General features: G+C 33.0%; 1 protein-coding gene across 1 annotated transcript; it reads left to right on the top strand.

The window, feature by feature from the left end:
* Nucleotides 1-18,112, top strand: LOC117933201 (LEAF RUST 10 DISEASE-RESISTANCE LOCUS RECEPTOR-LIKE PROTEIN KINASE-like 2.1). Its single transcript, XM_034854595.1, has 5 exons — nucleotides 1-179; nucleotides 345-419; nucleotides 15,127-15,932; nucleotides 16,131-16,178; nucleotides 16,971-18,112. The coding sequence occupies exons 1-5, from the start codon at nucleotides 1-3 to the stop codon at nucleotides 18,110-18,112; spliced, it is 2,250 nt and encodes a 749-aa protein (XP_034710486.1).
* The last annotated feature ends 3,113 nt before the right edge of the window (nucleotides 18,113-21,225 follow it).

The following is a 21,225-nucleotide window of genomic DNA, read 5'->3' as shown; positions in this document are numbered from 1 at the left end:
ATGGATGCTCATGAAATTGGGTTTGGTGATGACTTTGATGTTGATGGGTTTGCTTCGATGGGTATCGAGAAGAAGAGATTCGGGCGTGAGCTTGTGGCTGATTTGGGGGGAGATGAGTTTTGCTCTGTTGTGTCGAATGGGTCTGAAACTGAATTGGAGGAGGAGGAAATCGTGGTGGGGTTGGGTTGTAATCGGGAGAGACGCCACTGCTTTCTTCTCCGATCCGTGCCTGAGATTTCTTCAGATGCATTTACATACAAACCTTCTTTTCTATCTTTTCAATTTCTCTCACTTTCTCACACTTTTTCTCACTTCCTCTTTCTATGTTTGGTTCCCTGGAACAGTTGTTATATAGAAAACATATATAAACTTGATATATACGAGTCTGGGTGTTTGGATGAAGCAGTTATTGGCCGCAGGTGATGATGGTGTGCATAGGTGCCTGGTTTTGTTGCAGAGACAAAGGGGGCAGATGGGGTTGGGAGGATGAGATGATGTGAGAGGCCCTGGCTTTCTTCCCATATGGGGCTACCATTGTCGTGCAAGTGGTCTGCTCTAAAATCAAGGCTTTAGGATTTAATATCTTCTGGTACTTCAAACCGGACAGCTCTATCTTTAACAGTAGCAAGCTCTCTCAATAATTTCCTCATGCAAAACAGAGTAAAATTAAATAAAAAATAAAAAATAATAAAATAGAAGAAAAGAGAATAAACTAATGGGAATAATGAGATTGGTAATAAAATAAAATACGATTTAAAAGAAAAGAAAGAGAACAAGTAGAGACTAGATTCTATATCCCTCATTAAATAAAAGGGTTATATGCACATTTTGGAGTCTAAACAATTCAAGCAATTTCCTATTAGATAAGTGAATAAATAAAATAAAAATAAAAAATAGAAAATAGTAATAATAATAATAATGACAATAATGATAATAAACAAATAAAGAGTAAAAAATGAAAACAAAAATAAATATAATTATCGAATACATGCAATAATAATAATAATAATAATAATAATAATAATAATAATAATAAGAGTTATATATATATATATATATATAAATTAAGCCCGCTGAAGTGTTTATACGGGCCTAAGTGGGTGCCTAATGAACTAAGTGTTTTAAAGTGATCAGGATATTGTCTAGGTGACCTAAACATGTCTAAGAACTATCCTAAAAAGGAATAGAAAACTTAAGTCTAAATCAAAACTGCCAAGGGTCATAATAAAGGGGTTAGGCAATCCCTTAACCAGAGTCTCCAAGGTGGCTCAAGAAAGGTAAGTAGCGTGAGTAGATATGGGCCACCAAAGAGCTAACTGTAAAGTATCGAACAAGTATGTAATAAGATATGTGCTAGGAGGACAAAATTGAGGGTCTACATTTTGATTCTAGAGGCTTTAAATGAATAATAAAAATTTCTTAAAAGGGTTTTTTTTTTAGAAAAAGAGTTTTGTTTTAAAATAAAAGAAATTAATTTTTAAAATAACAAAAATAGAAAACAAAATATCAATCAAAACAAAAGGAAACAAAGATTACGAAATAAAGGATTTAGAAAATCTTGTCAATTAAAGTGGTAAGAGTAAAGGCCAACCCTCATGGGTTTTCCAGTGGCCCTAAAAAAATTTGACCAACAATCACTAAGGCAACAAATTTATAACTTCCTAATCAAATAAACTAACAAAATTATCAGCCAAAAACTAACATTTAGATTTTAAGAAACACATGAATAACTAGAATTAAACTAATTGGAATTAAAAATGTAAACTTTTCCTCACAAGATCAATTAAACTAAAGAATTAAGATCGATAACACATTCAAATTAAAAATAAACTAGAATTTAAATTAATCGGAATTAAAAATATGAATTTTACCTATAAGACCAATTAAACTAATAGATTTAAGATCAATAACTCATTCAAATTAAAAATAAACTAGAATTTAAACTAATCAGAATTAAAAATATAAACTTTACCTTACAAGACCAATTAAACTAATAGATTTAAAATCAATAACTCATTCAAATTAAAAATAAACTAAAATTAAACTAAAAATATAAACTTTACCTTACAAGTCCAATTAAACTAATAGATTTAAGATCAATAACTCATTCAAATTAAAAATAAACTAGAATTTAAACTAATCGGAATTAAAAATATAAACTTTACCTTACAAGTCTAATTAAACTAATAGATTTAAGATCAATAACTCATTCAAATTAAAAATAAACTAGAATTTAAATTAATCGGAATTAAAGATATAAACTTTACCTTACAAGTCCAATTAAACTAATAGATTTAAAATCAATAACTCATTCAAATTAAAAATAAACTAAAATTAAACTAAAAGTATAAACTTTACCTTACAAGTCCAATTAAACTAAAAGATTTAAGATCAATAACTCATTCAAATTAAAAATAAACTAGAATTTAAACTAATCGGAATTAAAAATATAAACTTTACCTTACAAGTCCAATTAAACTAATAGATTTAAGATCAATAACTCATTCAAATTAAAAATAAACTAAACATATAAACTTTACCTTACAAGTCCAATTAAACTAATAGATTTAAGATCAATAACTCATTCAAATTAAAAATAAACTAGAATTTAAACTAATCGGAATTAAAAATATAAACTTTACCTTACAAGTCCAATTAAACTAATAGATTTAAGATCAATAACTCATTCAAATTAAAAATAAACTAAACATATAAACTTTACCTTACAAGTCCAATTAAACTAATAGATTTAAGATCAATAACTTATTCAAATTAAAAATAAACTAAAATTAAACTAAAAATATAAACTTTATTTAAACTTTCATGTAGATTAAAATAAACTAGCATAGAACTAATGAATTGCAATCATAAAGAGAGACATTTAATCTAAGAAAAATAAAAGATTGTTCAAAATCGAGATTTAAAAGAATTTATCACAAACAATTAATTAAACCAATCAAATAAAACCTAAACTAAAAAGAAACACTATATCAAAAATCCAAAAACTAACCTGTATTGTATCGGAAAAATACTCCCTTGATGTGTCGAAATGGCAACCCAATTAGTCCTTCAAGTCCTCTATCGCTCTCTCCAAAAAAACTCTTGCGTGTGTTGATCCCCCTCAAAGAAAAAATCTGCCTCTAAAGAAAAAAGTCCCCACCGTCATGCTTCTATTCCTTTTTGTTCCATTTATATGGCAACCTATCCTTTTCATGAAATATTTGATTTCCTTTTGGGCTATGTACATGGATATATGGAAAGTGATGTTTTAATTGCAAAGTGGTATTTTAACTTTTATGGAAAGTGCTTTTCTATTTTATATACATCATAATTCAAAAATAAAAAAATAAAAAAAAATATCAACAAACCTTTTTAAAGGTAATAATAATAATAATAATAACTTATCAAATTGGTATAAACAAATATATATAATATATATATTTATATTAAAAAACTTAACTTACCAAAAAAAAATATTAAAAACACTTTAAGAAAATAACCAAATAAAATAAAATAAAATACAAAATAACTTACTAAAAAAATTTATTAACGTATATATTAGTAAAAACATTTAATAGTAATAATAATTGTAATCATAAAAAGAGATAAGATAATTGATCACATGCAATCTTGTAAAAACAAATAAATAGATAACAATAAACAAATAGCTAAACAAATATAATAAATAAATAACTAAATAAATAAATAGATAAATGAATAAGAAATCAAGCTCATGCAAGTGTTAAGAAATACAAATCATGCGAACTATGCAAGTCATACAGGAGTTATCTAAAAGGTAACATAGGTGGGCCAAGATGCCTAAGTGGACCTAGCAAACCAAAGTGGGCCTAGATGTGCCTAAATGAGCCTAGATGTGCCTAAATGAGCTTAGGTGAGTCCAAGTGGGTTAAAGTGGACCTAAGTGAGCTTAGGTGAATCTAAGTGGGTCAAGGTGGACCTAAGTGGGTCAAGGTGGACCTAAGTGGGCTAGGTGTACCTAAGTGGGCCTAGGGTGAGACTAGGTGGGCCTAACTAAGTCTAACTTGAAGTGCACTTAAGTAAAGCCTAATCTAAACTTGAAGGGCAGCCAAGGTCATAATGTGGAACCAGGTAAACCCCTCAACTAAAGTCTCCGAGGTGGCTCAAGAAAGGTAAGTAGCGTGAGTAGCTATGGGCTACCAAGAGATTATTGTAAAGTATTGGTAATGGACTTTAAAACATGTGCTAAAGGGACAAAATTGAGGGTCTACATGTTGCTATAGAAAATTCTAGTCTATAGTAATTACAAAGAATATATACAATGATCAAGCCTTGATTTGAGGAATTCTTATTGCATTAGAATTTTCTTTGGAATCTCTCTTATTGGGTGCATTGGAATAATATCTTCTAGAAATGTTGTTGTTGCTATTACTAGAATTATCTCTATCATGCCCTTGCAAGGGTGACCATCCTGGGAGGACACCAATCTTGGACCGTAATAAGAGCAATCGTTGGTGTGATAGGGGCTTGGTTAGGGCATCAACAAGTTGATCTTGGGAAGATACATGAGATACACTAAGATTTCCATTACTGACTTGGTCATGGACAAAATGAAAATCGATCTCAACATGTTTCATACGAGAATGGAAAACAGGATTGACACATAAGTAGGTGGTCCCCACATTATCATAGTATATAGTGGGTTGTTATGGAAAAGAGACAGTGAGTTCCATGAGTAAAGAACGAATCCATGAAAGTTTAGTAGCAATAAAAGCAACTGCTTGGTACTCTACTTAATGGATGAACGAGAAACAAAGCATTACTTCTTAGAAGCCCATGAAATTGAATTGTTGTAAAAGAAGACAATATAGGCAATGGTTGACGTCCTATCATCTTTATTCACAGCCCAGTTAGCATAAAAGAAGGCATGGAGATGAAGTGGGGAGTTCTTGTGTGAAAAGAGACCATGTGAGATGGTACATTTCAAGTAACAAAGAAGATGTTTGATAGCAACCCAGTGGGCAGTGGTTGGTTGATGCATGAACTATGAGAGTTTGTTGATTGTGAAAGAAATATTAGGACGTGTAATAAACAAGTACTATAAGCTACCAACAACCTATCGATATTCAGTAGCATCAGAAAGGTTTGCACTATCATGGAGAGATAAAACGGAGTTGGTGGAAAGAGAAATGTGAACTTCCTTAGCACCAGATATTTTGGTACAAGAAAGAACATCCTAAATGTACTTACTTTGAGTAAGTAACAACCCATGTGTAGTGGTAAGAACTTCAACACCTAAGAAGTAATGAAGTGCCCAAAGATCTTTAATGGGAAACCTTGTAGATAACCGTTGGACAAAACTTATAAGAAAAAAGTAGTAATTATCAATGAGAATAAGATTATCCACATAAACAAGCAAATAAGCAATGATGCCATCATAAGCATAAATAAATAAGAAGGTGTCTGATCGAGCATTAAAGAAACCAGTAGAGAGGAAAAAAAATTTCAACTCATTATACCTTGCACGGGGAGCTTGTTTGAGTCCATACAAAGCCTTCTATAATTTGCAGACATGATCAGGGAAATTTGGATGAACAAAGCCAGGTGGTTGATTCATGTAAACATCTTTTGAAAGAGAACCATGAAGAAATGCATTATTTACATCAAGTTGCTAAATAGACCAATTTTGTGAAAGTGTAAGGCAAAGAACAAGGCGAACAATGGTAGGCTTGATAAGTGAACTGAAAGTGTCGATGTAGTCAAGGCCAGGTCGTTGGTGAAAGCCTTCGACCATAAGACGGGCATTTTATTTAGAAATTGAGCTATCAAGATTTTTCTTAACTCGAAAAACCCACTTGCAACCAATGAGGTTATGTTGAGACACAAGTAGGTTCAATAAGAGAATGGGGTACAGAAAGGGTAGAAATAAAAAGGGTTTTAGGTTTGAAAATATTATTTTAAGAACATGTAACCATGGGGCGAGTACGAGTAGGAGGATAATAACATATCTGTTGTGGTACACTCTGATGAATGAGAGGTGGGCGAGGTTTAGTGGAAAAGGGCTCTTCATGAACAAGAGCATCACTAGGGAAGGAGTAGAATCTGACAATGATAAAGATCACAAAGAGAGAGATGGGCAAGAGGGAATGTGGGAGCCTATAGGCAATGGAGAGAATGACCCAAGGGATTTGTGAATAAGGGAAGAAGAAGAATCAATGAGGAGAGGTTGAGAAGGTTGAGAGAGATTATGAATCACAATGGAAAATAAAGGTGTGGGGTTGACTGGTTGGTACCCATTCTGAACATTGTCCAGTGTTAATCTGGACAAGTTTTGGTCAAACAAAGAATAAGGAAAGATATTTTCAAGAAAATCAACATGTCGAGATATGTAAAAATGTTTTGTGGAAGGATCAAAGCAACAATAGGCACTTTGATTCTTTGAGTAACCAAGAAAAACACATGGTTTCGACCTTAGGTCAAGTTTATGTTTAATGTATAGCTTCAACCAAGGATAACAAAGGGACTCAAAAACCCTCAACTTTGACTAATTCGGGGAGCAACCAAACAATTTTGCAAAAGGAGTGTGAAAAGATAATGTGAAAGTGGGCATGCGGTTGATAAGGTATGCAATAGTCATGAAGGCATAAGACCAAAATTGAAAAGGGAAAGAGGCTTGTGTCAGGAGTGTGAGACCAACTTCTCTAATGTGGTGATGACGACATTCAGAGAATCCATTATGTTCAGGTGTATATGGAGGCATGATAAAATGACTTATACCATGAGATTCAATTTTTTTTTTTAAGAGTAATAAACTCACCTCCACCATAGGAAATGATTGGTTTTTGAAAATATTTTTCAACTACCAATTTAAACTTTTTGAACACAGTGGGAACATCCAATTTGAATTTAGTTGGAAACAGCCATAAATATTTTGTGAAATGGTCAATGAACAAAATATAATAACGAAAACCATCAAATGATTGAATAGGAGATGACCCAAAACATCTGAACATATTAATTCAAGAGGTACGTGACTTGTCAAAGTAGAAACATAAAAAGGAATTTTATGCAACTTATTACATTTGCAAGCATTACAAGCAACTTCACCACGTAAGGAAGAAGACAAAGGTAACTTATCAGATGAGACAATTTGTTGGAGAATTTTGATGAAAGGATGACCAAGACGATTGTGTCATTACTTTAAAGAGGTTTCAAGATGGCAAACGCAAGGATAGTTGTCGATGAAGTCACACGTGATGGTCATTCATAGACTCCATCTCGATTACGCCCTATCACTAGTGGTGCCCCGTTTGAAGATCTTTCACTACAAAAGAAAAAGGTAGAAACTCAACTAAGACATGGTTAGATTGACAAAATTTAGAAACAGATACTAAATTCTTTTTCATTGATGGAACACAAAGGACATTAGAAAGGGTAAAAGGTTGAGAGAAATTAGAATAGGGAGAAAAAAGTGTGGCAAAACCAGTGTGAGTTATGTGCAAACTAGTACCATTACCGATCACTATGTCGTCAGTACCATCATATTCTGAGTGAAGAGACATATTTTGCAAGTCAGAAGTGACATGATGAGACGCACCAGAATCCATCAACCATCCTACATTAGAGCCATTTGATTATGCTACAAAGTGAGCTCTTAGTTGGAAAGAAAAGAAAGGCGGTTGATAGTTGAGTGGAGGTTGTGAAAACTGTTGAAAAAATTATTGCAATTGTGGCTACAATGACGATGGAAAGACACAAAACCTCAGGCAATGCTTAGCTGTATGACCCTATTCATCACATAGATGACAATACCCTTTATAAGGCTTTGGGTTAGAGTTTCTATTTGGATTCTGACTTTATTTAGTATTGCTATTACCACCACTATTGTAAAATCTACCTTACTTATAGGGGTTGTAGTTGCTTCAATTATTGGGATTCTATTTGGTTGCTATATATGCAGTGATGTTGTTTTGTTTTGTTTCAAGCCTTCTCTTTTGAGATAACCTGCATGAGCAAGTAGTTTGTCATGAAGTTCCTTGAAGGTAATAGAGGTCTCACATGCTCTCACAACAACAACAATCTCCTTGAATTCACTATTGAGACCATCAAGAATGTGTATAATGAGGAAGGTTTCACCAATTGGGGCATCAACAAGTGCTAGAGCATCATCATAATCTTTTGATTGTTGCATGTACCGAGTAATAGTGAGAGTGTCATGTGAAAGATGAGTAAGATTTTCCTTTAGATGATGGATCCAAGTATGGGATGGTTTGGCATATGTAGTGGCAAGTTTCTTCTAGGCTGCTTGGGATGATTCAGACAGTGTAATGAACAGTGTAATGAAAGGAGAAATATATTCAGAAACAAAACCCAAAATTGCATTAAAAATGAGCTAGTCTTGACGAATCCAAAATAGGTAAGCAGGGTTAGGAATTTCAGTATTATTCTCAGTTATGGTTTTTGATGGACAAGGGGTTGATCCATCAATATAAACTTTGAGATTAAGACCAACAACCAACGAGTTGAATTGTGCTCTCCAAGTAGTATAGTTGTTGGATGTAAGTTTCAAGGGGGTTTGAGAAGCAACATCAATGGTGATGATTTGATTTTCAGAATCAAAGAGAAGAGAGGCTATTGAATTGATAGAAAAGAAACTAATGAACCAGTCATGGTTTTTGGTGTGTTACGGGAAGGCTCTGATACTAGAAGAAGAAGAAAGGCAGAGGGCTGCAAGGATAAACGAGAAAGCACAGATTGAAAATTCTTATTGATACTATGTTTAAATATACATGAGTGTTGACTTGATGTATATAGCAATACTAAAAAATGTTCCTATCGAAAATTCTAGTCTACAGTAATTACAAAGAATATATACAATGATCAAGCCTTGATTTGAGGAATTCTTATTTTGCCATAATTTTCTTTGGAATCTCTTTTATTGGGTGCATCATAATAATATCTTTTGGAAATGTTGTTGTTGCTATTACCATAATTATCTTTATCAATAATGATAAGGCTGGTATTCTAGTTGGAAGGGGAACTTGCGAGGCCTTGGAGGTCGATTGGCCCCATCGGGGCATATCTTCCGTTCAGCATAGAACCTAGCTTAAAGTTTGCTATATCATGATCCTTTTAGTTTATTGTTGGTACTTGAGTATTGCTTTATTTTTTTATTTACTTTAGTGGTAGAAAGTTGCAGGCTACATTTTATTGTCTAATTGTGACTTTGACCATTGTTGATTGAGTGGAATTTTGGGGTTGAGCCCCAATAGTTCACTTTCTTAGCACTTTTTGTCATAACAGAGTGTTGAACCCTTGTTTTATTTTTTGTTACCTTCTGACACAGCATAAAGGCTTGCACTTTGCAAGGCTTTGAAAAATTTCTCCATAAAATTTTCTTTGCATTTTTGTAAATGCTGGTACTTTCTTGGATTTTCAGTTTTTCTTCACTATTACTTGTATTTTCTCTTCAGAAATACAACTATTTTGCTTTCATTTTCCATTTTAATCACTATTTATCTTATGGTCTAATTCTAGTTGAATTACGATAATTTGTTCATCATTTTTAACTTTCCTTCAATTTGTATTTGCATTTGTGTTATTGATCTTCAATACAAACTGGCTAGGATTTTGCCTTGGTTTATGAAACTACGAAGAAAGGGACATAAGAATAGGATTTTGAATTTTCTAATATTTTTATTTGTTATTTTGATTTTGGATGGGAACCTCTCCTGTATACCACTCTTCTCAAGGAAGTGTTAAGCTCCATTACAAAATTTCATTCTAAAGTTGATTAGTCATTGTCATCAACTATAAAGATAATTAAATTCAAAGCAAAACTTAATGAAATGGATCGACAATTGTTTGCATCATGGGTTTTTTCTATAGTAGCAAAACACCTTTTCTTTATAATTTATCAAATAAATTATAGACAATATTTAATTTATTATTATTATTATTAAAAACATAAAATGGTTTTTTTTTTTTTTTTCACCCTTGTGATTAAGACTCTTGCATAGCTATGGACCTTATTGAAATGGAAAGGAGAAAAAAACTTACCCTGATTCAATATGTCATAGTGAATATACTTAGTATGTTTACTGAACTTTGTACTACTACAAGGAAGTGTTATCAGAAATAGACACTAATGGAAAGACCTGCAAATAAAGTGTTTTTGCGAGTTGAAAATTTTAATCGATTAATTTATGGGAGTGATATAGCATGTATGAAGCAACTTAGGATGGATAGATATATTTTCATCCTATTATGTTCTATCCTTCTACTATTGGTAAATTAAAGGATTGAAGATATGTTGATGTAGAAGAAATGGTTGCCTTATTTTTACATATTCTTGCACATCATGTAAAGAATCGAGTAATAAAATTTTGATCCTTAAGGTTTAGATCAAGAATCTATTAGTAGGCATTTCAATGCAGTATTGAATGTGGTTATTCCCCTACAAGGAGTATTACTAAAAATTCAAGAACCGGTCTCTAAGAGCTCCACATATGAGAGATAGAAATGGTTTAAGGAATATAAAATATAAATTTAGTTTATGTAGATGTAATTAATTCATAATATAGCAATACTAATTCTTTTGTTTGTATAGAATTGTCTAAGAGTTTTAGATGGAACATACATTCAAGTGAATGTACCTGATAGAGACAAGCCCAAATATCGAACAAGGAAGAATGAAATTGCAACAAATGTCATAGGAGCTTGTTCTTAGGATATGTAGTTTATTTATAGATTACTAGGTTGGATGGGATCAACCTTTGATTCCCAAGTGCTTCGAGATGCAGTTACTAGGGGAAATGCACTAATAGTGCCACATGGTAACTATGTGTTTCTTATAAATTATTAATTTTTTTAATATATGATTTATTTTTTAAAATATATTTTGGAATATTCATTTTAGGTTATTACTATCTTATTGATGATAGCTATACAAATGGAGAGAGATTTCTTGCCCCATATAGAGAGAGGAACACATGCCAACAACCCATGAAGAGTTTTTCAACATAAAACATTTTGTCACAAGAAATGTTATTGAGAGATGTTTTGATGTGCTCAAACTACGTTGGGCTATACTTAAGAGCGCTTGTTTCTATCCAGTGAAGATACAATGTAAACTCATTCTTGCTTGTTGTCTTCTTCATAATCTCATAAAAAGAGAGATGTCTATGGACCCATTGGAACAAGAGTTCGATGTGCAAGACCACCAAGTTGTAGGTGAACCAATAGCTATAATTGAACCATCGGATTAATGGAGTGCTTAGAGAAGAAATTTAGCAATTCAAATGTTTAGTCAATTCAAATGTTATTGATTTTGATTCTATTTCCTTTCTTTTGGTGGTTTTTCTTTTTCCTTGCAAGATATCTCAAACCAGGATTAGCCACAATTAAGAAGAAGAAAGGTAAAGGGTTGTAGGGATAAATGAGAAAGCACACATTGAAAATTCTTATTGATACTATGTTGATGACATGCCTGATTTTTGGAACTAACCTAGAGGCCGTTTGTGAGATTAAGAAATTCCTAGGATCTAAGTTTGACATGAAAGACATAGGAGAAGTAGAAGTGATTCTAGGAATCAAGATCACTATAATGCCTAATGGGCTTAAACTCTCTGAAGAGCACTATGTTGAAAAGATCTTAAGGAAGTTTGAACCCTTTGGTTGTAAACTAGTGTCAACTCCGCATGATCCCAACTCATAGTTGAAGAAAAATAGAGAACATAGTGTTGCCCAAACTAAGTATGCTCGTATTATAGGGAGCCTAATGTACTTAATGAACTATATTGGACATTGTTGATGTAGTAGGTAGGTTGAGTCAGTACACCCAAAGTCCTAATCAGGACCATTGGATTGCTATTAGTAGGTACTTAAGTATTTGAGAGGCATCATTAACTATGGTTTGTACTATAGTGGATTTCCAAGTGTCCTTGAAGGATTTAGTGATACAAATTGGATATTTGATTCAGATGGGATGAAATCCACTAGTGGGTATATTTTTACCCTTAGAGGAGGTGTAATTTCTTGGAAGTCTGCCAAGCAAACTTGCATTACTCGATTTACTATGGAGACTAAGTTTATTGCCTTAGAAAAGGCAAGTTCTAAGGCTGAGTGCCTTACAAACCTCTTAGCAGATTTTTTTTTATGGACGAGACTAACATTATCTGTGTCATGCATTGTGATAGCCAAACTTCGATTGCTAAGGCTAAGAGTAAAATATTTAATGGGAAAAACAAGCATATATGCCTGTTATATCCCTAGAATTTGTTTGGTTAGAGTTGAATTTGGTCAATCCTTTAACCAAACCACTAGCTAAGAAACTAGTAGAAAAAACATCGAGGGGGATGAGACTTATGCCTATTATAGAAGTCAAGAGTGGTAGTAACCTAACCTGTTAGAATGGAAATTCCATGAAGTAGGTTCATATGGGTAAGAACAAATCACTTGTTAGCTTGAGGGGCTCTATCAGTTATAGTACTTGTATGAAAGTCTATCCCTATAGTGTAGATGGAGCGTATTTTGCATTGATTTAGGTTGAGTGTTTACTCTTAACGAATATCATATTCCTTATGGGTGGTATGTTTAATGCAGAACATACTTCATGGATTCATTTATATGAGAGTGGAGGTGGGCCTGCTCCTTAATTGTGAGAACTTAGGCAGATTTTCTAGAGCTCTCATGAATATCCAAGTAAGGCGCATGACCTATTTGCGCCAACCCATTTGTATAACTCGTAGTTGAGAAACCAATGTTGATAAAAGGTCCCTTAAATTACATCAAGAAACATTGGTTCATAGAAATTTTTTTCACCATATTTTTGTGGTTCAATACTTATTTATCTAAAAACTAGTTCATAGCCTTTGGGCATTAGTATTAATGCACTTGTGTTGATGCATTGGATTCTATTTCCCTCCATACTTTCCTTTTTTACTTATACACTCTGTGAGGGATTGTTGGAAGAGTGTATAGTAAAAGAGAGTGCGCTTTTGGTGTTTTTGCTTATCCCACATGGGAAAAAGAGCAACACCTTAAGTAGGTATATGTACTAACCAACTTTCCTTTGCTTAATAGGCTTGTAGAGAGGTGTAGGCTTCAAGAGTTTGGCTACTTTTTACGAAATTCAAAATAATTTTTTTTAAAGAAAAAATTATTTCTTTATTTCTCATTTAAGTTAGTCTTTTATTTGTCTGAGTCTTCTAGTGGGTTGTTTCTTCCGGGAAACGAAGTGGCCAGTCTCAGGTTTTGTACGATAATGGCTCCGTGGTTCTGATTCTATGGGAGAAACCTATTGGGACCTCACATATAAAAGAAGATCACCCTCTCAGCTCTCAACATAGTCATTTCTCTGTTCTCTTATTCTCTATTCTACATCTAGAGCCTTTTTGTGTTCTCTACTGATTACCCCTGCATTCGTCATTGCAACAGCCCCAAGCCTGCACTAACTACTGTAGCTGCTGCACCTGCTGCATATCCTATCCAGCATCCATCTTCACTATCATTGTGGTTGTTGTATTTTCTGCACCTATCTGGAGGATTTGTTAAAAACCCAGGCTGTATAATTCTCATATGCAAAGTGCACCCAAGGTGAGATCCATTGTCTGTTGAATCTTGGAAGTAGACCATTAGCTCCCTAGTGCATCAAGCTTGTCTTCAAGGAGGGTGGATCTACTTTAAGGATAGTGCATCGTCATTATTAAGAAGAGGAAAAGTGGTGCTATCAAACCCTTTTCAAGTTCTTTATAGATGAAGAATTGCATTTCTTGATTTCTATCTAAGGGCCTCTATTCTTTTTATATACAATATATATATTAAAGAATCAAACCATGGGAAGTCGACATAATTTTAAAAATCAGGCCAGACCCAATAGTCCAACTAGCTGGATTGCTAATTAGATTCCTTTCTTGTTCAGAATAAAGTTTAGTCCTATTCAAATGTGACTTGGTCATGAGTTAGCTGACTTGTGGTTAGCACAATGAATTAATTGGTGGAGTCCATTTTTTTTAAGAATTCAAAGCAATATCATTGTGACTATAAAAACTCGACATATTTTTAAAAATTGTGCTAGACCCCTTAGTCCAACTAGTTGGACTTACAATCAAATTGCTTTCTTGTTCAGGATAAAGTTTAGTTCTATTCAAATGTTAACTTGGTCATGAGTTAGTGGACTTGGTGGTTTCCCGAATGAATTAACTGGTCAATTCCATTTTTTTTAATACTTCAAAACAATATCATTTTGACTAAAAAAGCTCCACATAATTTTAAAAATCAGACAACACCCCCTAGTTCAACCGGTTGACCCGCCAATCAAATTCCTTTCTTGTTTAGAGTATAGTTTAGTTCTATCCAAATGCTGACTGATCATGAGTTAGCTGACTTGGTGGTTGGTCCAATGAATTAATCGGCCAGTTCCATTTTTTTAATACTTCAAAATAATATAGTTTGACTATAAAAACTCAACATACTTTTAAAAATTAGGCCCGACCCCCAAATCCAATTGGTTGGACTTCCAATCCTTATTCAAAGTAAAGTTTAATTATATTCTAATGTTGACTTGGTCATGAGTTAGCCGACCTAGTGGTTGGCCCGACGGATTAACTAATTGATTTCATTTGTTTTAATACTTCAAAACAAAATCATTTTGACTATAAACCACGTCATTTTGCACATACCTTGAGTTCAAAAATTGATATTAGGAAATTTTTTTATTGAAAATAATTAGTTTTATATTTAGTTATTTTAATTATTATTATGAAATTAAAAACATTTTTGTTTTCCAAGTATATATATATATTATATATACAGACAAGGTTTCCTAATAACTCCAATGTACTTGGTTTTGGTTTGATAGACAAGGTTTCCTGATAACTCCAATGTACTTAGTTGTGGTTTGATAGACAAGGTTTTCTGATAACTTCAATGTACTTAGTTGTGGTTTGATAGACAAGGTTTCCTTATAACTCCAATGTGCTTAGTTTGGTTTTACGTTGATGATGAGCCGCCGGCCAAATATGAAGGGAAAAAAAAAAAGGGAAGATTTTGGGTAGTTGATTGTGACACCAATGCATAGACAAATCAAGTGGCTAGAAAGTTGATTTCTAAGCAGCTTTGCTCCTTGGGTTGTAATTTTATCTTCAGAAACTTGGGGATGCCCCAAACCAAAGAAGCGTCTCTCTCTGCATCTGAACTTATGATGCTGAGAGAAGCAAAACTTGTGGGGGTAGGCCTCATAACACTCCTCCACTTTAGTTTTCTTTCATTTTGCGCTGCTAGTGAAAACCAGCCCTGCAGGCCCTCTTCTTGCGGAGATATTCAAAACATCAGCTACCCATTTCGATTAAAAGGTGACCCGCTTGGCTGTGGTCATCCTGATCCTGCATACGAATTGGCTTGTGAAAACAGCCGTACAATCTTATATGGGAAATACCATGTTGCGGAGATCAACTACGATAACTATACCATCAGAGTTGTAGTTGTTGGGCTAGAGAAGAGCAACTGTTTCTCCCTTCCTCTCTATTCCTTGACAATAGATGATCTATATGTATATGAGTATAAATATCTTCATGAACCGGATACTGTACTTTTGATGAACTGTGCAAGACCAATCTTTGATCAATACTACATTCCTATTGTTCCCTGCAACCGCACCGATGCTACTTTCTCTTCCTCACAACCATATGCTTATGCGCTCGCTGGAGGCTACAAGCAGGTGAAAGATCTTCCATATTCGTGCACCATTGGCTCGACTGTTGTTACTCGCAGTTTCATGGCTGTTTCAGAGCCCTGCAATCTTTCAAGCTCAGATTTGCAAGAAAAGCTGCTTATGGGGCTCCAGCTTTCATTTTTGACCTCCCGCTGCCTTGAATGCACAGCGAATCACAGCTGGTGCAAACCAAATTTCAGCAACAACACTATACGATGCCTGGATGATGATAGAAGAAACTGTAAGTGCTGAAAATTTTCAAATCAAATGGCTGATGAACACTTATATCAATTTTAAAACAAAAAAGAAAAAATAAAATCATTGGAAATCCAACTATACATTGCAATAACAAGTAAATAGGATAACCAAATGCAATCTTATGTTCGCAAGGGTCTTCAATTTCTATTACTAATTTTAGTTGCTTGGTTAAATCATGCAGGGCTTCAGAAGTTGAAAGATGTACTGGTGTCAGTGGGGTTGTTTTTTCGTAAGGCCTTTGGAGTTTCTTTTATCGTCTTTCATTTTTAGCTTTTGCCAACTATATCTTTCTTCTTATGCCTTTCTCATTTTGAATTTTGTATCTTCTCTTGTTAACAGTCAATACGCTTATACCTCCAACCCAAGGTAATCCTTAATAGTTCCAATTATTTAGAGTTCATTTTATTTAAAAATCTTGGAATTGTTTCCTTGAAATTGTTTCCATCATTTTCCATGATTTACAAATTGAACCTTTCATCATCATGCTTCATATTTTCTAATGTTGTATTTACTTTTTCTCTAATAATAACAATCCCTCTTTTACGTGTCTCATTTCTAATTTAGTCTATGTTCTCTCTTATTAGGTGCCTGGTTTCGTGGAAAGACTGGTAAGACTTCAAAGTTCCGATTCTTACTTTGGTGTGGGATGAACATGATCAGTTTTTTGTCTATCATCGGGAATAATTCTTGCTTTCAAGATTGCAGATTGCAAAATTCTTTTGCTTGAATAAAGGATTTCTCTTGGTTCGGTTGATCGAAATTGGATTTGAATTGAAATTTCAGTACAATGAAATTCAAAATTTTACTTTTTCCATGGAATTATCTTTTTGAATTTGAAAGCATTTCATTTAATCCAAGTCCATGGAATATAATGAATTCAAAATACTGAAAATTGAAATTTTTGCAAGCAAGTGCATCCGATTTCCTCTCCCATTGAAACAAATGTATTTGTTTGATTTGATAACTAAATGCCTATGATTATAAATTCTAAAACATTCATTTTTTCATGTTGATCTATTAGTCATAGCAATCATTGGAGGACGCTTTCTACTTGGGATATCTTGTCTTTTGGGCTATTTAATCTACAAGTTTCGACAGAGACATTTATCATTAGATGATGATATTGAAGAGTTTCTTCAAAATCACAAGAATCTCCAACCCATCAGGTACTCATATTCACATTTAAAGAAAATAACCAACAATTTCAAGAATAAGTTAGGCCAAGGAGGCTTTGGCTCTGTGTACAAAGGAATACTTCAGAGTGGCCGCATTGTAGCAGTAAAAGTATTGGTCATGTCAAAAGCCAATGGACAAGATTTTATCAATGAAATTGCCACAATTGGAAGGATTTACCATGTCAATATAGTACAACTGGTTGGATTTTGTGTAGAAGGATCAAAATGGGCCCTTATATATGACTTTATGCCAAATGGGTCACTTGATAAGTTTATCTTCCTTAAAGGAGAAAAACACATTCCTTTAAGTTGGGACAGATTGTACAAAATTGCACTTGGAGTAGGGCGTGGGATTGATTACTTACATCAAGGGTGTGACATGCAAATTCTGCATTTTGATATCAAGCCACACAATATTCTTTTGGATGAAGACTTTACACCAAAAGTTTCGGATTTTGGCCTTGCAAAACTATATTCAACAAATGAAAGTGTTGTATCTCTCACTGCAGCTCGAGGAACATTAGGATACATTGCTCCAGAGTTGTTTTATAAAAACATTGGACATGTGTCGTATAAGGCTGATGTTTATAGTTTTGGAATGTTGTTGATGGAAATGGTGGGAAAACAAAGACATTTTAGTAGACATCAAGAGCAAGATCTAAGTGAATTATTCTTCCCGTCATGGATTTATGATCAAATTGAACAAGGAGAAGATATGGAAATGGGAGATGTCACAGAGGATGAAAAGAAATATATATGGAAGATGGTCATAGTTGCATTGTGGTGTGTGCAAATGAAGCCCATGGACCGTCCTTCTATGAGCAAAGCACTTGACATGTTGGATGGTGATGTTGAACTATTGCAACTACCTCCTAAACCTACCTTATATTCTCATGAAATATCAGCTTTGGATCGGGAGAACAAACCAATGGGGGTTCAAATTTCCTCACATAATGCAAGTATTACAATTAGCTTAGATGGGAGATAACTCAACAATGTATCTACTTGAAAATGCTCTCTCTCTCTCTCTCTCTCTCTATATATATATATATATATATATGCAAATTAATGTGCCATCTAAACAACATGTAAGCCAATTCCCTTTGTTTTTAAATTCTTGAGTATATATAGCTATAAAGCTTGCAGTGGTTTGAGTAATTTATTTTGTAATGCATTGATTAGCAGCAACCCTCACAATTCAAAATTCATAGGCCAATTTTCAGCATTTCTTCTTAGTTGACATCTAGGATGATTGATAGGAATGCATTTTTATATGATGAAAATTCCAATGCTAAATTGATGTAACTTCTACCTCTAAATGGGGTTGTTTATTTAATTTTTATTTTTGAATGAAATGAATATGAATATGAAATACCCTGACAAAGGGTTGTCTCATTATAAGATCCAACACCTAGTTTAAAAAGAGTTTCAGCTCCTTTAACCATGTGAGATGCAGGAAAGGCAGAAACTACTTTTTATAGGGGAATATTATGGGTAAATCTGGTACTGGGGCAGTAAAAATATTACGTGTTGGAAGCTTGCCATATTGCTCTTAGTCAATGAGAATGGTGGTGCTGGAATAGCAACATAAGCAAAGAGAGAATAGGATTTATGTTTGTGTATTGCAAAAGCTTAGGTTAAGAACAGAGAAAAAAATGTCACTTTTCCTTTCCGACATAATTGTCTTAGAAAAAATATTATGTTAATAACAAATACTTTTAAAAGTGTGCAAGACTAATCAAGTAAAAATAAAAATATATGGTTTTAGTTTGAAATTCATGCAAGGCTTGACAAAAAGTAACATACTCAAATGTTATTAGTTTCAATACGTAGACCAAATGATATAATGCAAGCAAAAGTTCCTTGATTCATGGAGATATAGAACAACATATAAGTTATCATGCTTGATATCCACCATTTAAGTCTCCAATTGTCATTTATTTCTTTACAAATCGTGATAATTTTTCCCATGAAGTATATTTGATATCAAGCCAATCCATAAGTTCCCCTTAAAGCCACTTATTAATTCTCTTGTCCATTTATTATATTTTTGTTTAAAAAAAAAAAATCTCTCTCACAAACAATATTATCTAAATAGCAACAATAACCTTACATTGATGAATGAGTAAAACATGGTCAATATCTAGGTTGCATGCTCATAATAATAAAAAGGATAAATTAGTTTTCACTCTATTAATTCTGAGATGACAGTCAACTCTTGTTGAAGAGATCTTTTTTGCCTTCTGACGTTTGTTCTTGTTGAATCTATGGAAGCAAAAGAGTTGGGTGGCATGGTTAAATTGTTTCTTGCTTCCAACATTTGACTCACAACTTTTATAGAAGACCGATCTATTGGATTCCATTGAATGCACCAAAGTCCCATAATTATTAGCTTCTTTGCAATTTTAATGTCTTCCTCTTCCTCAATTCGAATACACACCTCTTCCCCTGTATCTAACTGATTATAAACTCATTTTGGGAAGTATACTTGGCTTGTATTCTCCATTGTGACCTCAATATTCTTCCTTCCTCCTCCCATTTCTAGTAGCAACATTCCAAATCTATAAATATCTGACTTATAGAACACATTTCCAAAGTTCCTTGATAATACTTCTGATGCAATATAGCCCATGGTCCCTCTTGTTGTTATCATTGAAACTGCACTTTGTTCCTTGGAACAGAATTGAATTCATATAGTACCTTTTCTGGCTTATCAATACATTCAGTTTCAGGTTCTTTGCCAACATTGCTCTTCAGTCTGCGTTTCTTACCTTCTCTTTCGCAGTTTCCACATATCAATTCTGACCATGTTAAGGAAAAATAATTTTCCCCATTAACTATATCATCTGGGAGCGTAGCGTTGTAAATCTTGTGGCAAGAGGATAGATCCAAGCTTTCAAAATAATAGTAAGAACCAACAGCATAGACTGGGTTGCTGAGGAGAATGGTGCAAGGGATGGACAAAAAGTAATTTGAGTAGTCTGTTTTATCTGAGGAACAATTGGAACAAGGTGCAGTCACTTAGGTGGTTGGAAGGTGTAAGTTTGAACCGGAAGGGAGAAGCAGACAAAGTAGGGTTTTGAAGCTGTCTTTGGAGGCAAAAATCTGGGTTATTTTCTAATGCCTTCCATAATAATATATGAGGTACTACTTATTATCTTTTTCTTTTGGTGTTGTTTGGTTTGGAGGAAAATTATTTTCTAATATATACTAAAATAATTTTTTTTATAAAAAATATAATTTATAATATTTTATTCATGTTTTGCTAAAAGCCATAAATTTATTTTTTTAAATTTATTGGAAATTATAAAATTATTTTCATTTTAAGATTTGAATTACATTTAAATTATATTATATAAATTGAATTTACAATATTCTTACAAAATCAAAACAAAAATAAAAAATAAAATTAAAAACAACTTACCCAAACAAGTTTTTTGTTTTTCATTTTTTTAAATTGTTTTTAAAAATTTGTCAAACATCGGCCTTGTTTGGGAAGTATTTTTAAAAACCATTCTAGAAAAATAGTTTTTTTTAAGAATAGTTTTTGATGTTTTTAGAAACAAAAATTACGTTTTAGAATTAAATTCTTAAAAACAGTTTTTGTTCTAATATATATATATATATATATGTTTGATTGAGTTAATAAAAGGAGTATTTTAAAACAAGAAAAACAAAAAACACATTTGGAAGTTTTTTTTTTTTTTTTTTAAAAGAGTATTTTCTTTAATTAATTTGATATTGCAATTATATAAATAATTTTTAGATTCAGACTTCATTTAATAATAATAAAAAAAAACTATTTTATATATTATGAAATTTATTTGCGTGAGTTATAATATTTTTTAAACAAAGGATTACTTTACCAGTATATCATACAGTATGGAAGTCTACAAATTTGTCCACCACTACTTCTTGATCTCATCCTTCGACTAATTGTTCTTCATTGTTCTTCATTGCTTGTAGTCATTCCCTTTGCATATGCCTTTGGTTTATACTCACTTTAAAAGTAGTCATTACATGAGAACCCCACGTCAAAGCACACACTACGATGAGAAGAATGCTTCATTGTAGTCTAATTAATGAAAGAGGCAATAAAGG

This window comes from Vitis riparia, chromosome 16, assembly GCF_004353265.1.
Source record: "Vitis riparia cultivar Riparia Gloire de Montpellier isolate 1030 chromosome 16, EGFV_Vit.rip_1.0, whole genome shotgun sequence".
NCBI lineage: Eukaryota > Viridiplantae > Streptophyta > Magnoliopsida > Vitales > Vitaceae > Vitis > Vitis riparia.
Note: the sequence above shows the minus strand (reverse complement) of the source record. Positions and strands in the feature narration are given on the sequence as shown.